Source organism: Phallusia mammillata, chromosome 8 (assembly GCF_965637545.1).
Source record: "Phallusia mammillata chromosome 8, kaPhaMamm4.hap1.1, whole genome shotgun sequence".
Lineage (NCBI taxonomy): Eukaryota > Metazoa > Chordata > Ascidiacea > Phlebobranchia > Ascidiidae > Phallusia > Phallusia mammillata.
In genome coordinates, this window is record NC_137259.1 from 19,426,568 (window position 1) to 19,443,267 (window position 16,700).

At 37.6% G+C, this 16,700-nt stretch overlaps 2 protein-coding genes and 1 non-coding gene across 3 annotated transcripts; 2 read left to right on the top strand and 1 right to left on the bottom strand.

The window, feature by feature from the left end:
- Positions 1-7,005, bottom strand: LOC145204023 (integrin alpha-M-like). The gene is made up of 9 exons (XM_080076426.1): positions 6,815-7,005; positions 6,213-6,426; positions 5,740-5,842; positions 4,972-5,134; positions 4,855-4,906; positions 4,362-4,504; positions 3,747-3,852; positions 3,252-3,357; positions 1-2,859 (listed from the first exon to the last, which is right to left on the bottom strand). The coding sequence occupies exons 1-9, from the start codon at positions 6,976-6,978 to the stop codon at positions 2,735-2,737; spliced, it is 1,176 nt and encodes a 391-aa protein (XP_079932552.1). The 5' UTR covers positions 6,979-7,005; the 3' UTR covers positions 1-2,734.
- A 4,732-nt stretch (positions 7,006-11,737) lies between these two features.
- LOC145205629 (integrin alpha-11-like) lies at positions 11,738-16,582 on the top strand. The gene is made up of 9 exons (XM_080078360.1): positions 11,738-11,931; positions 12,823-13,054; positions 13,529-13,646; positions 13,875-14,055; positions 14,122-14,194; positions 14,984-15,126; positions 15,466-15,571; positions 15,988-16,102; positions 16,170-16,582. Exons 1-9 carry the CDS (start codon positions 11,738-11,740, stop codon positions 16,370-16,372), a joined length of 1,365 nt encoding a protein of 454 aa, XP_079934486.1. The 3' UTR covers positions 16,373-16,582.
- Positions 12,034-12,115, top strand: Trnal-uag (transfer RNA leucine (anticodon UAG)). The gene has a single exon. It is a non-coding gene; the product is annotated as a tRNA-Leu (tRNA).
- Positions 16,583-16,700: the final 118 nt, after the last annotated feature.

Below are 16,700 nucleotides of genomic sequence, written 5' to 3' on the forward strand. Positions count from 1 at the left end.
TTTTTTTATAGAACTGATGGTTTAAGAGCACCCAACATAAACGCGCTTGTTTCCGCTTGTACATTATATTTTCACTGATGATGACAATAGTTTTTGTCGTAACGTCTGTTTAACAAAATAAATACGTTTAATTCTGCTTCGCTGGCAATTTGGTTTTTATTACACGTTATAGTTGATTTGCTACAACAATTTGCCGACAAACTTAGTTATTTTTTTCACTTTTCTCGAACAGTTCGAAACCGACAAACCATTATTTTATTTACTTCACTCCCCTGTACAGGTCGTTTGTATTCAACCAGAAAACTTTAAACAGAATAAATTTCTGAACAACCCGTAATTTTGCGCAGCTTTCTAACGCCCTTACATTTCCTCATTACTCCCAACAATCGCAAAGTCATCAATCACCAAATCGCAACTTCTTGGTATAGTTTTGGAATAAACGCAAGCGGTAAACTGAGCCTGCCATTAAACAAGTCATCTCCGGTTTCAACCAAACAATAGCGAGAGTTTAGAAACTGAACGGAAACTTCATTGAATTTAACTTTCTTTCTTTGTGACGCAGCTTCCATGTAAACAACAGAAACTTTTGTTTTTCGGTGTAGAAATTAGCTGATCTATTGACCTAATATAACTTATAAGCTATTGCTGCCAGGCATAATATCAAGTTTGTAGAGCATTTCTGGCAATTGTATTTTATTCCGACGTTTCGACGCCTTATACAGGTCGTCTTCATCTGAGTAAATAACACTGAATGCGAGTAGTGCAGTGCACGATAAACAAAGAGAAAACGAAAGAATTAAACGTAAGCACGTCTTTTTCTCTTTGTTTGTCGGAATAAAAAAATACATTTGCCAGAAGAGCTCTAAAAACTTCCTATTGACCTCATGTCGTTATTGTAAATGCCGTAAAGTTTTCTAATACTTAAATTTCTTGATTTTGCGTTTTAAATTCGCTTAACTGCAAAGAAGACTCTCAGTCAAGTTCGCTTCAGCCTTCCCTGCTGGCGTTGGTTGCAGGTTATGTTCGCGGGAACGCACAGGAGGGCGGAAATACGGTGTAAAGGGTAAAAAGCAATAAAAAGCTAAATCTTGCGTGTTATATGGGGTCATCCAGCCATTGTTGGACATTTGCCAATGTTACGTCACAATATACAACTGATTACCGATTATTGCGTCACAACAACTTTACAAACAATTGACAATTAAATAATTCCACACAAATGAATCAAAACGTTTGTTCGCTATTATTTAAGTATTATTGCTGAATAGTTTTTAGCGCTGAATGTTGCTGTGTACTCGCGCCGCCAACTACCTGACCTGAAGAGTCGAGTTTGTTGCGAACGGGGGAAAAGTTTGTCGACAAAATGTTAGGAAACTACTGAGGAAGTTGCTACGGTCGTCAGTGTGCGTGGAAATTAATGAACACTGCCTGTTGTTGTTGTTATTGTTGTTTTGCTAACTACCAAAATTTGTTGTTGCAACATTAACAGGCCGCACCCAGCTCTGCAAGAGGGATGTACAAATTATTTTGTTTACTGGGGCGGTTGTGACTTTAACAATGCTTGTGCGGAATGCAGTTCTATTTTATGCCGCAAAATTACCACATTGAATGAACAAGTTGAGTCAAAACGATATCGAAACAAATGCATTGTTACACTGCACGAATTTCGATATTTGCAAAATGGGTATTAATAACACGAAATTTTTTGTGCAAATCGAGTCATAATATTACAATATTACCTGCTAACTGAAGTTTAAGCGCAGGAAATATGTCAAAATGCCAGGAAATATGTCAAAAAAATAATCGGCATGTCGTTGACGTCGGTTGAATTCCTGATACTTACTGATGTTGACTTACCGCATTCGATCACAACGTTCTCGTTGTAGTGGAATTACAACCTAATTTACAACAATTAAGACGTGGATGAATAGCTGGGGTCAGCATTGAATTTAAGAAAACAATGCACTCTTTTACCAAACACACTTCGCCGTCATTTGAACAGGCATATTTAATAGCTAAAAAGCTAATTTAGCTTTGGCATAAACCGACGTAGATAACAATATTTTATGAGACAGGTATGGTGTTAAACGGGTTCACTCACCGGTTTTAAAACTTTCGGAATTCCTCCCTGCACTTTCCGCTGATGGGACGTGAGCAAAACCACTCACCCGTGACTACTTCGTCTTGTTTCCGTTGTGTAATTTCCGTCGATTCTCGTTTGATTTTAACTAGATTTTACCTCAAACTGACTGACTTGCTTATTTACTACTGATCCTGACTAACTGTGTTCGACACCCGGACGCACATATTGCACCCAACACCCCAAACGTTGCTTCCCAAATATTAAAGTGTGGACAACAGTTTGAAAGTTTGTCACGCTGTGACGTCATGCGGTTACGTCACAAACAAGATTTGCGTCATAGTGACTTTGTTCTGATGTCACAGTTGCTGCTCAATCTTAACCACAGTTGTGCGACAAACTAACGAAGTCTTGTCCACGTTATAGGTTAATTGAAAAAAAACTTTCCGCCGTAGTTTCATTCTCATTGAACGCATTCAAACTCGGCAACATAACATCCATGGCATTCACAACGAGTCATCCAGTATCATTTTCACCCATGCATCCAGTGGTGGGATTCACGAAATTTTATAAGTATAACTGTCAACGGACTTTTTGTAACAAAACCGGCTGAAAAATATGACTTTTGTGTAAGAACCGGCTGACAAAAAACATTTAAATCCCACCACTGCATACATCACCCACATTACCCACCAACAAACTCCACACATTTACCGTTTTCCCGAAAGTTCCCGCGATTCCATTCTCAGCTTGCCACAATTCGTTATGTCCGATGTTATCTGCAAAAAACAAAACACGTGATTAAACTTACATGAAAACTACAAGGTGTTGGAGGTCATGGACAATTAGGACGTCAGCTAACAATCGTTGCTCCTGAATATACCATCATGTGGCGCCCCTGGTGGTATATTTACTAAAATCGAAAGTTTTTTCGTTCGATTTTTTGGGAAACGCTGTTTTGGAAAGGTTAATTCATGGTTTCGTTGATGTTTACAAAAAATATTTTTACATAACGATTCGTTTTTGTGACATCAATATTTTAGAAAACAATGCTCGACGCAAGATAAGCAGAATAATAAAGGTAAAATATTTCGAAATTGCTTCTTTGTCTAAGGCCCAATCTTTTTGCAACTTATGACAGTTTTTGCCTGCCATTGTTTTCACTTCTGACCTTCGCGTGACCCCGTGATGGATTGAGCGAGTGACGTCACAATCTTGCTCAGCTCGAAATAACTTCTCACTGTGTAAAGATTTTCGGATTTGTTACGAAGCGAATTCTGCGAAAGAAAAAAACAAAACTTACACATTAAAAGCGGGTTAAGGAGCGAGCTTCGTGCTAGTAAACCGTGACGAAGCTGTTTCAAGTTGAAATAATTGTGTGAAGTATACTGAGGAATTACCTCAGCTGCTGTAATGGTTTTAAAATGGCATTAAACCGATCTTTTATGCTTTATAATTTAAACGTTTCGGCAAATGCTCATGCCATGAAGGGCCACATCAGTTACACCCGTTTATATACACTTTAGTCGCATAAAGGAATGATAAAAAGGTGCGCAAACTTAAAAACGACAGATGAAAAGGCTTTTATACCTTTCACCAAAACTAAGCAACATGCCTGCAAGCGAACCACAGCAGTACCAACCGTTTTAACCTCTGTTAAACTCACCAGCAGTTGCTGTTTGTTGAAGTTACCAACAGCGATCGTATACAACGTGACGTCAGAGTTGAAGACGTCATCTACAGCTGATTTGAGGACGTCTTGGTCATTAGCTCTGAAAACAATTCAAAGTGGTTTTGATTGACAAGATTTAATGACGCATTTTGCAAAATGGCAAATTTGCAATGATTTTCTTTCAACAATGTTTTGCGGTTGTAAGGAGTAAAGCGAACAAAATTTGTGTTATAGTTACGTGAAATAAATATATTTTTTATTTGTAGGGCTCATATTTACGTGTAAAAAACACAAAATTCTGATAAAGTGGTAAAGTTATTCCCTTAAATTCCCAAAAGCATGTGTTTTTTTAACTGTATTTATTAATTCGATTTCTGTAAATGTTTTTTTCGTGTATTTCGGCATTTTGTCAGTATTAAAAGGGAGACGACAAAATAAGTTTTGTCGAATCATGGTCGGTCGTCACTTTGTTGAGGCGGGGAGGGGCCTCTACTACATTAGAAAAAAACATGTTTGCGTCACAAGCGCACAAGCCTGGAAACCACTGAGTTTGATTATAAGTCCCCAAAAAATAAGTTGACTGTTACTATGTTGAAACAACTTTCCAACCTCCCGTCTGTTAACACGATGATGAATTTCTCGCAATTTTCATCATGATATCTCGGCGAGTTTCTTAATTCTTTCATCGCAAGATTCACTGCTGCTCCGGTATTTGTATGAAGTTGTTTCAGGGTCATTTTGTCGATCGTTTGCTGAAAAATACCAGATACAATGACATGTTGTGCGGATACAGAAGTTGAAATTGAACAAAACTAAGATATCAGGAAGCCACTTCACTGTATCTATTTAATGTTCGTGCTATTGTCTCGGGTATAAACGCGTTTGACTAGTTGCTTTTATGTTTAACTTATAGTGTCGCCTTTTCTTTACTGTTGTACGCCACCAAGTTACATTCCTTATGTTGATTTTATTTCACCTGACGATGACAATAGAAAATGAAACGTTGTAATGTTTTGCACTCAAATACTGGCTTTGGTCGTTTTGTTCGGAACATTTTAAGTTTCGACAGTGCAATTGAGTGTTTGTTCAACTTTTTTCTTACATTTAACTCTCGTTGATCTTTGCAAGTTCCCAACCCGACCTCCACTTCAACCCTGCAAATAAAGAGTTCGGTTAACTGACTAATCACAGCAAGCAGACGGATCACGTGACCACTCACGCGTTTGAAAACTTGATGATCCCGACGTTCGAAGTGTTCTGGATATCGAGTTGACTTGTGACGCTTTTCGTCCATTTCTTACTTTCCAGGATTTCGTTTTGATTCACCGAATGTGAGAAATCGATGAGAATCATAATATCCTGATGCACAGCTTTAGTGCATTCTGCGAATTTTAATCTTTAGATGAAAATTGTTTTGGTGTTTTTAAAATTTGTGTCTTTATACAAAACAAAGCTTGTTACGACAATTTAGCCCCACTAGAATATCCTCCGCTGGGTTTCTCTGTTGAAGCGAGTGCTCAGTGCCGGATTAACCATTAGGCAAAGTAGGCACGTGCCTACAGGCCAGTCAAAAATCCAGGCCACTTTGCAAATTGCAACAACGATCTTTGCGACAATGATTTGGCAACACTGATAATTATAAGTTTTAGTTGGCAGCCCCGATTTTCGGGCCACTTATAAAATGTGCCTACAGGCCAGCAGACCCTTAATCCAGCACTGCGAGTGCCCGACCAGTTTTTGTGTAATCAGGCGAAATGGGCAGGAACTTGGCCGAATGGTGAAATCATTATCAGGAAATGATTTTAAATTTAAACTGTGTCAAATTTTGCTTAAATCTTGCATCTGTTTTAGGGAAACTAGCTTGGTTTACATACAACATCGAAACATTTGTTTAACCATTGTCACCAGGAAAATGATTACTGCATTATGTTGCAGAAACATGTGCTTTGTGTTTTCCTTCAATCTCCAGCTTATTATTAAACCTCACCGTCAAAATCTTGCGCCAATTCCTTCCCAGTTTCAGCGACGTAACAAGCCCCAGGGTTTTGCATTCCGTTCGAACAATTCAAAGTCTTTTGCGGAGAGCAAACCTGGCGATAAAGTGGGAAATTTATCAATGCAGTGGGTTTCCTTAACAGTGTTGCAGAAAATATAATTTTCAGAACTAAGCAGCAAAATTCATTTTTAAAACCTTTAAATCTATTTTAAACAAAAAAACAAAAGTAGAGTTTTTAAAGCTTTAAACCAGATACTTTTCCCATTTACTCCCGGCAGACCTAAAACATTAATTTAACCCCAAAGTTCCTTCACACTATACAATCCCGCACACCTAACTGACATTTACTCCAGTTACGAGTCTTTGCATAGCACAGCAGAACTCCTAAACCACTTGTTGCTTATAAAATAAACAAACTTTTCCAAACTTGTAAATTCTGAGCTGCACAAAAACCTGAAACCCACCATAATATCTTTGTCCGTTTGAGAGAAAACCGTCAATCCAAGATTCAAACTTTCCGGTATCATATCGGGGGAGTCACCGACCATTCTCGCCAGCGAATTGCTCGGACGGACGCAAGATGTCGCTAGAGGGCTGTACTCGCACGAGAACAATTCACCCGTTTGTGACGTCACCTTTCCAGTTCGGGATTCGCTTTTCGGTGATCCGACGATAAACCTGGAAATCAATAGAAATCTTACAATTTGTTTTCGATAATTTTATTTAAAGTTCTGCATCACGTTGTAATTCTAAACCAGTGTGGTCTAATTTTTTTGTTGCAGTCCATTAAAAATTGTTAAATTTTTCCGCTTTGCAGCCACACATCGCTTAAGACAGCGCTCAGTGAGATCACAAACAACGTATTTCGTCACAAATTCATCCATTATCTCGTCACAGAAGGCTGTAATTAAATTATTGTTACGCAACAGTTTAATCAGTGGGAAATAAAAAAACTCTATGAAACAAAGTTAAGAAATAAATGTTCTTGTCACAAAAACAGGCGAACCAACAAAATTTTCAGACGACGCAACTAAGGAATGTAGAAACACAATCACAGTTTTCTTACTTTGTGTTTCCGTTGTTTGTCTTCATCACGAAATTGTAGCCGAAATATTTCGAACCCGTTTTGGGTTTTTCGGGATTTTCGATCAAACTTGGAAGTCGTTCCTCATAAATTTGTGAAAATGCCGGTTGGATCAAAAATATTAGAAAAAAATTTAATATAATCATTTTCCCGTTTCCCCCTTAAATTTCTTTTTCCACCTTCTGTTTAGAAATAAAACATCTTTCTTCTTTTTGGGGGCTTAGTACAGTTTTAAATGTAACAAAAGACTGATTTAAGCGTAATAAAAGCTTAAGTAGGGTATATAAGAGCATGTATTTTACAAAAATAATTCACTAAAGTTAAAACTTTATACTTTTAGCCATTTAGATAACTTTGCTGCATCCCCAGCAAATTATCTTACACCTAAAGATGTCACACCTTGCTTAAAGTCTACACGAGACCGAGTTTTCACCAGACAAACGGATTTATACGGTGTCTATCCCTTCTACACACCATTCAAGGTCAAACCAAGGTCTGTTACCGCCTTTTTCTATTGTGACCGAACAATCCCCTCTTCATTGTTTCTGATTGAAAGTGGTCGACAGGTCACTATGGCAACGGAAGGACACGGTTAATTTAGTGGCGAACAAAGTCTAAAACTTATACAGACCTTCACCACGAGTAAGCGAGCGATACATCAAATTGTCCAACCCCTTATTATGTACGGGGTTGTGATTTGCATCAACCATAAGTCAACTTTCGTAAGCTGACCGACTTTCACAAAACAACAAGAGTTAGAAAGTTCCCGCACAACTTTAGTGTGGGAATATTCTGAGGTCACCCGTTCATAAGTTCCACGTTTTTCCAAACACAACAAACTCTGCCCCCTATGCTGTCGAGTCAATGAAACCAAACCCCTGTTTACGTCATGTTGTCATGACAATCTGACAACTTCCGGTGCATGATGGATTTTCCAGCACGCCTGAAGTGACATGATCAACTTCAGGGCGTTTCGTAAACTATGTTTTTGTCAAAAACATAATTGGCAGGGAATTGGTGTAGATAGAACACATCTTACTGCAGACGTTTCAACAATCACTGTTGTCATCATCAGTGCAAGTGACAACAGAGATTGTTGAAACGTCTGAATGATGTATTCTATCTACACAAGTTACTGCTGCACTTAATACTCCAAATAAGTTGAAGTCGTTTTGGTGAATTAGTACGGATTCTGCGAAACAACTTTTATATCGTGTGATTCTGCCTGACCCCATTTATTGCACTGTGTGCTCGGATTCAACCTGTATTCTAACTCTTGATGATCTTTTGACAAATGATACATAGTAACTGCCTATATATATTCTCTAGTCTTCGATCAAATCCAGCCTAAACTTTTTTGTGCCAACTATATCTTTGACGTTTTTCTTGCGTTTACCTTGTATTTGTTACTGAGACAATTACAATAACTGAAAATATAGATATAACAATCTTTCAGTTATTTTTTCCAACTGCACCAACCTAAGGTCGATTGGATCTCAGTGTTTTAACGTAACCGATGCTTTCCGCGTGGGTTCCATGAATTCACGCATCAATGAACACGCACCGGTAAAACTGCTTTGTTACGTCACAATTAACATGCATAAAACTGTCTCCTTCATTGCTTACGACATTTGTGACATGTTAGAGTTCTTAATTTGTTCGTATATAATATAACTACAAAAAACTATAGAAATTCTGCAAAATCGCCGCCCAAAAATCGTAACAAGATTCTAACAAGGAAAATATTTGTATAGAACATGACGTTTCAACACCAACTTGTGTCATTTTCAAATAAAATATATCTAAAAACCAAGCAGCACGCAAAAGCAGTAATGTTGCTGTAGGAACGTCATGTTCTGTACGAATACATTGGCTTGTTTATCGTCATAACGTTATAACTATAGAGTTTTCAAAACCGCAAATTGTGTACCTGTAATCTAAGAGCATTGCTCAAGCCCAGTACAAAATCCCGTTGAAAACCTTTGCCGCAAACTTACAATAACCTGTGTCAATTTGCATGTCTTTATATAATCCATGAATTGTTTAGGCTTTATGCAAATTTCATGATATATTTATTGCGTCATGAGTTTGATTGATCAATTTCAAAACCGGAAGCTCAATTCAGTTCACTAAAATAAACCCTTGAGGGCGTCATTGTTTCAATTTTACTTGCAGACGTCAAAAACTATTGTTCCTAATTTCACTTTTAGGTCAAAAGGGTCACGTGTGGTGACGTAACCGACTTTGCCGATCACGTGGTTGCTTGATTGACAGGCGGCCCTGTGAAAACCTCAGGTTGACATTTTGAGTCGATTTCCTGAAAACTTTCGTTTGACTTGTGACGTCAACACAAATGTCACAACCCAACATTTTCAAAGACTCAAAATTTTCTTGTTTTGAAACGAAACTGGTTTTACTTCGAGGCAAATTTTAAATTAACATCGTTTGTTGGCATTTGTCTTGTGCAGACCAACTAGCTTCGCGCAGTCAACCATAAATTTTTAAGCAAACTTGCCTGCAATGTTATTGAAAGGTAGTTTCAAGCAAAAGATACAATCATTTGTAAATTATGAAATCGAATTAAATTCACTTATTCAAGGTTGACTGCACGAAGCTTGTTGGCAAACCTGCTTCCGGCGAGGTTCACACCCTGTATGACATCATAATGCTACAGGCTTGAACCCGAGTAACCCCAGTTTGAAACTTGTTAATTGCTTCTGATTGGTTCGTTGCAATCAGGAAATAATCACAAGTTGGAACAAGGTTTTAATCTCCGCAATTAATTGATTGAAGCGGCTGCAATTCCATATGTTTGAAGAAAAATTGCCAGAAAAGTTGGAGTTTGTATTTGACTGTCAGTTTAAGATAAAAATGTTTGTTGTTAGTTTGTAAGACAGTAAGTTTTTCGTTTCGCCATATTGCAGCCATGTTTGAAAGTGAATTTAGTTGTGTTGTATTTTAACTTTCATTATAATAATAAGGTGTCTGTGAGAAATGGTAAATTTGTTTTTCGAATTTTGTCAAACATTGATGCTTTGAAGAGTTAACGAACAATGAATTATTTTAAAGACTGAAATAAATTGCCACAAAAACTTGCAATGTTTATTGTTGCGCCGAAATTTACAAGATGTCTGTGTCTCTTTGTTGATATCGTTTAGTTTCCTTTGATATCACTTAGTTTTCCTGCAAGATTGTGTGATTGCTGCGCGATGCTAAATATGGAAAACAATGCGTGATTGTCTTGCGTCAATCGGCATTCGATGAACTCTGTGACATCATAACCGCATTGCGCAAACAATGTGACCTTTAACCTCTGGGCTGACAGGTGATTAATTGATGGGTGTCAGGAAAATGTGAAATGTCGGCGAAAAGTTGAAAATTTGCCAAGTTATCGAACTTTCAGTGATTTCTGATGTTTTTCTGGAAAACACTGGAAGTAAAATGAAAAGATTTTTTCTTCGCCCGAACAAATTGCAACAGTTGCATTTTAATTGTTTCAGTTGCTTTTATGATTGCAATTTTATTACGATTTTAATGAGGTTTTATCAAAATTTAATTGCTAGTATTGTAAGTGCGGGAGGCAAGTGGTTGAATTTGTTGGCAATTGAAAATATTTGACACATTTTAATTGTTAACGGTTGTAATTATTAATAACTGTTTTAATTGTAGTTGGTGGTTCGCAAAAACGTGTTGTAATTTTCCCTTAATTTGTTGCACTTTGCTCAAAACTTTTTGTAGTCTTATATATTAGACTTTATTCACAAAAACACAAAAAATAACTGAAAATATAGAGGTTTATATTTTTTGCTTTTTTACAAATCATCTATGCCAGGGCACACAACTAAGGCCTTTGGCGTAAATCGCTTTGTTCACTTTAATTTCAAAGTTCTGCTTTAGGAAAAACTACGCAGCTTTCAGGCATTATTCTTGTAGTTATCCGTCCCGCTGTGAAAACGTCGGGTGACCCCAGCTCTGCGTATAAACGATTGTTTCATCAGCAGTAGTTCACCTTTTACATTTGTGGGGTTGGAATCAATTGGGCCATGTTTGGGTTTTTGCGAAACAGTTGAATCACTCCCCGTTTCCGCTTGCTAACAAATCCCCTACACCAGCAGCAGCGTGTAAAGGTTAATCACACAAGATACACGCGTTGGTCCAAATCACCAGTGGACTCTGCTAAACCCGATGCAAAATATTGGAATCCGTCCAACGACAGATTCGACAAATGTTGTCGCTTGATTCAGATGCAGCCTATAGTTAGATATAGCAAGTTGAAAAGGTGGCAGGTTGTTTAGTATTTTCAATGAGTAAATGTCATTTGCAAGGTTGTTTGTTTTGTGAAAAACCGTATTCAAGCCAATAGTGCAGATTATATATTTTAATCTTTTTGCGTTTGCTGAATGTAAATACAAACATCAAAATTTTCAAAAAAGCATTTAGGCCAGTCAAACAACTTTGGGTCAGTGTAGATTCAATTCCCTGTTCGTGCAAATGTCAGTCACATTGACGCATGCGTCGGTTAAATTCATTGGAATCAAACAACAGTTTCAATCGTTGTATTAGTACGAATTTGTGATTTGGCCGCTTTTAACAACATTTTTTGGTTTGCCATACAATGTTGCAAAATCTTTGACAGCATAAGGACAGAAAAATAGATTATGTTTAAGAAACTGTCAGTTTCCATTTGTATCGTAGAAAAACCTGTATTTTGTCAATTTGCAAAATAATCGCCAATTTTCCCAATTTAAGTGGCAATTGGTCCGTTTGTTGTTTAGGCTAATCTTAGTTAAGTTGAGTTTATTCCGTTTATTCGGTGCAAAATGCGAAAAATGATATTCATTAAGTTTAGTTGTGTTTTTATGAAGGTTATTTACTATTCAACTTTTGTAGTTTATTCCTTGGACAATGTTTGTTCGTTCAACTACAAAAATCATTTGCTTCGTGTTTTTGTTTTCACGATTTGTATTCAGTTGGAACATTGACGTCATCTACACGAAATATTTACGAGACGTGGAAAGTTTCAATTCGTCGACGTCAAATTTCTTTGGATACCAGATTAAAAGTCGTGTTTATGAAAAACAAAATCAATCAAAACCAACGTAAGTAACCATAAGGTAGAGATATACAAAAGCCCATCAGATAATAAGAGAGTAAAAGTTTTTGCTGGTTTAAATAGTCAATTCTGCGACCGCTTATTCGTCGGTAGCGTGGCCGAGTGGTCTAAGGCGCTGGTTTTAGGCACCAGTCATTTCGATGGCGTGGGTTCGAATCCCACCGCTGCCAAGCTTTTAAGATTTTGTTTTAATTTGCCACATTGCGAAACGTTTTCAAATCTTACTAACTGTCGCTTAGAACAAAATATTTCATTCTCAAATCACTGGTTTTCCATTGAATAAATATTGGCAGTTGCCACAAATAATTAATACGTACACTTGCATTTGTGTTCTTAAAGAGCTGTTTTGCAATCCTAAACTAAAAAGTTTATTAATGTTATTAATCTCTGAAAGATATGACTTTTTGAAACTTTCTTTCGCCATAATTGTGTGTTGTGTAACTGAACCTTGCATAATTGTGTGGATTAGAAACATAACTGACTTCATAACTGTGTCGGCTAGATTGCTAATTGCTTCCCGTTTTTAACAAACTCACATTGAATCAAAGCATTAGTTAAATTTAGTGGTGGGATTTTTGTCGACTGGTTTTATCACAAAAGTCATATTTTTCAGCCGGTTCTATTACAATCAGTCTATTGACAGTAACCAGTAATGCTAACCGGTTCGCTGATCTCATAAAAAAATTCGTGAGACGGTTCTATAGAACCCATGCCAACCGGCTGCATCCCACCACTGGATACATTGTCTGTAATATGTAAATGTTTTGAAGACCTGGGGCGCATATATAATCTACTAATATTTAGATTGTGTATCTCAAGTTTTCAATCTTCACTTCATTGATATTCGGTTGATAACTTTTTCAAATTTTCCTTCCAGCTTTCTGATTGGTTCACCAAGAAGTTGGAGTCAATCCACAGGAAGTGACGAATCAGCTGGACTGGAAGGAGATCTGCTGTCGTGCTCATTCGACTTTACCGATCCCTCATCCGATTGTCACTCAGTGAGACCTCCAGTGGCGAATCAAACTTTATCTGACGACCCAATTATATCGGACAGGGATGCAATTGGGCTTGGGCTGTTTGGAAATCCAAGTTCACAAAATATTATGGTAGGTTGCTTGAAATAAAATTAGAGTTTTTGTAGCAGCGATTCCATACTTGTGTGAAACCCAGGATAATCAGTGGTGGGATTCAGCCGGTTCGCACCGGTTCTACAGAACCGTCTCACGAGATTTTATGAGATCAGCGAACCGGTTAGCATTACTGGTTACTGTCAATAGACTGATTGTAATAGAACCGGCTGAAAAATATGACTTTTGTGATAGAACCGGCTGAAAAATATGACTTTTGTGATAGAACCAGTCGACAAAAATCCCACCACTAAATTTAACTTATGCTTTGATTCAATGTGAGTTTGTTAAAAACGAGAAGCAATTAGCAATCTAGCCGACACAGTTATGAAGTCAGTCATGTTCAGTCGGTTCGCACCGGCTCTAAAGAACTGTCAAAAAAATTTGAATTCCCACCACTGGGTACAACCTATGCATGAAATATTCACATTATGTTGTTTATTTTTCGTCCAGTCTTGTGCTCCGCTACGAATGAAGCAATGTACGTCATCAGTTCTGACGTTGGGAACTTGCTATACGTCATCAGATTTCGGGAACACGTGGGAAAGCGATGAAAAGATGCCTCCAGTCGGTACGTGTTGATACAATGGCATGTCACTTGGTGGGCAAAAGTACACTAAAACTAACGTATCACAAACAAGGCAACGATATTTTCAACACTTTACAAAAAAGCGTTTTTTACAACAAATTACTTGAAGTACAACTACATTAACGAATCACACACAGTGTCGTGACACTTTAACGTAACCGAAATTACTTTGACTTTAATCGGAAAACACAATGTTTTCCTGTGGTTCAGCTTGTCCTTCAAATCACCTTGAAATCATGTTCGTATTGGACGGATCCGGTTCAGTAATCACGAAAGATCCGCGGAACTTCGACAGGGTGAAGGGTTGGGTTAAAAACGTCACCCTCAAGTTCAACATCGCAACATCAGCTCGGGTTGGGGTCGTTCAGTATTCGCATTTCTACGATGGAATGTGGGTTGAGATGTGAATCTGGGTCTAATCAGGCGAATTGTGGGTTTAACAGAGTATTTATTTTAGGGATCTTGTTGACCAGGAATTCATTAAAGTGGAAATTGGACTCGGTGAATTTACGGAGCAAAGACAATTTCAGGTGATTGCGGTTTATAATTTTACTTCGCAACTTCGCAACTGTTTACTTGATGCAAATCAGATAATCACCAAAGTTTTAGTCAACAAACTTTATTTCTTGCATTTTTATTCCATTTCATAAACAAAGACAATTTCAAGCATAAAGCTTCACACTTTTGCTCATAACGTTGCTAAATTGTTGACTTGATGTGAATCAGAAAACACAAATTTTTGGGCAATTTAAATACATTTACTTTTTCTATTTCAATCAGGTTATACATTTTTCCGTGAATCATAGCACACCAGACCCATTAAAGGCGTCGTACCTAATCAGCCGGTCACCAAGCATTCACCAAATTTTTCTAGCCTACCCCTTGTCATGGGAATGCTTGGTGACCGACTGATTCGGATGACGCCTTTAATGGGCCTGGCGTACTGTGATTGATATATGAGTGTACCGTGATCGCTGGTCTGCATAGACCAGTGGTTCTCAACCTTTTTTCTTTCGTGGCCCACATTCATTGCAAAAAAAATTCTGTGGCCCAGTAAATTTTTAAGATAGAAAGAAAACAACTATAAAATAGGTTCAGAACAAAAAACAAAACAAAAACATTCCTTCTCAATTCCTCCCCGAGCCATTATTCTTGTAAAATTGAGTGTAGCGACACAAATGAAAATTCTCAAAAAAAGCTTTTTATTTGATTGGTCTGTGGCCCAATCAAAATGCTTCCATGGCCCACTGGTTGAGAACCACTGGCATAGACGCTTCAGGGCTGATCCCCGTTGTGAATTAATAAACATTTTTTCGTAGTACGCAGTGGACAACATTCCGTTCCAAGGCTTCACCACCTACACAGCGCACGCGATAAACAGAACAATTCTAGAATTCGAAACATCTCCACGCTTCAGTGATCCCACCAATCAGAAGGTGATGGTCCTCCTCACTGATGGAAGGTTGGTCACGTGACTAAACTATACAACTTAACTATTAAAAGGATGAAAACCACTTGTCAGCAAAAACGCCAAAACTATATATGTTATTATCTGTTTATTATTACCTATAAATTCGATTGGATTTCTTCTTTATATTATTTTTTTGCACGTTTGGTAAAACCAGATGCAAAGTCGTCAATCTTAAGCGATTGAACGATTCCGGGTTAAGTACTATTGCTTTAAGGGTGCGGCTTCCAATCTGTTTAGACGGCTCTAAGCGGTTTTGCCCATTTGTAAAATTCAAGAATGGTTCAAAGTCAGGCTTTATACTAGAAATACTTATGACTTATTGTGTTCCAGATCGAACGACTTCTCCCACTTGCAAGCTTCAGCATCTTACGCTCGATCTCTCAACATTACAATGTTTGCTGTTGGAGTGGCCGGCTATTCCAAATCTGAACTACAGGTAAACCACAGGTTCTGGGTTCGATTCCCAGCCATTAACGCTGGCTGTTTTTATAAAGTACTATTGTAATCAGCTACTGTAAAGTGTTTTGTTTTAAGTCCGTTGTGCTGTCAGTTTTATTGTATTTGTTTTGTAAATCGTTGACTTTAATTTGCAACAATTCGTCGAGTTTGGTCGGTGCGATGACGCTTTATGGTCAGATAAAGAAAAATCGATACTGATTTCGAACTAGCGACCTTCTGATAAAAAAGCGGCAACAATAACCATCTGATATGGTGGCAAATTATGTTGCAAGTTTCCAATCTGCTTAAGCGTAACAAATCTATACAGAGACAGTTACGTCCATTAAAAGAGTTTTTAATCTCCATTGCATTAGTTCGCTTGATCTTTTACCAGTATTTACCCGACTTGTTTAGATCGTCGCTTCAGGGGAACTAGGTAATGACGAACGAGTTTTTGGTTTGGGAGACTTCACTGACCTTGATACGATTGTTGGAACTCTGCAAAGTTCGATTGAAAGCATTCTAGAAGGTTTGATAGCAAACAGTATGTGGATTTGTGACGACATAAACGTGATATGTTTTGTGTTTGTTAACAGGTGGATCGACAATGAACAACACAAACGAACTGCAACAAGCAGAAACGGGATTGTCTGGAGTATACGGACAGGTTGTCTGTGTGTGTGTTTGTTTGTGTGTTGTGTTTATGTGCTGTGTGTTTGTGGGCGACATGTTGCTGAGAGTGCGATTGGGTTTTTTCAACAGGGGTGGTTTCTTTCCCTATTTACCACAGCTTAGATGAATTGAAAGTTAGCTAGAATAAGCAAGATCACAGTAGTCGTAAGTTTAGATAAGATTCACCTTTATTTAAAGATAGGTGAAGTCAAGGGTAATTACAAAATTTCTAAAAAGGTAAGAGTATTGTTTAAATCTTTGTTCTTATGAAGTAAGTTTTCAGTTACACTAATGTTTGTCTTGTAAAAATCAAAATTTATCGATTATAATCGGATAATTATCCGCCTAATTAATTTATTTATATTTGACAAACAAATTTGTTTTCATTTTAGTTTCGGTGCTGCACCGTTGGGTGAATTCCAATCAAATGAGGATTAAAATGGCGGGAATTTAAG

Coding starts and splice junctions, on each gene's coding strand:
- LOC145204023 (XM_080076426.1), bottom strand. CDS start 6,978: ATGATTATATTAAATTTTTTTCTAATATTTTTGATCCAACCGGCATTT. Junction 5,843..6,212: donor AAACGGACAAAGATATTATG/GTGGGTTTCAGG, acceptor CTTTATCGCCAG/GTTTGCTCTCCGCAAAAGAC. Junction 3,853..4,361: donor ATCGTGTTAACAGACGGGAG/GTTGGAAAGTTG, acceptor AATTGTTTTCAG/AGCTAATGACCAAGACGTCC.
- LOC145205629 (XM_080078360.1), top strand. CDS start 11,738: ATGTTTGTTCGTTCAACTACAAAAATCATTTGCTTCGTGTTTTTGTTT. Junction 14,195..14,983: donor CGGAGCAAAGACAATTTCAG/GTGATTGCGGTT, acceptor ATTTTTTCGTAG/TACGCAGTGGACAACATTCC. Junction 15,127..15,465: donor GTCCTCCTCACTGATGGAAG/GTTGGTCACGTG, acceptor ATTGTGTTCCAG/ATCGAACGACTTCTCCCACT.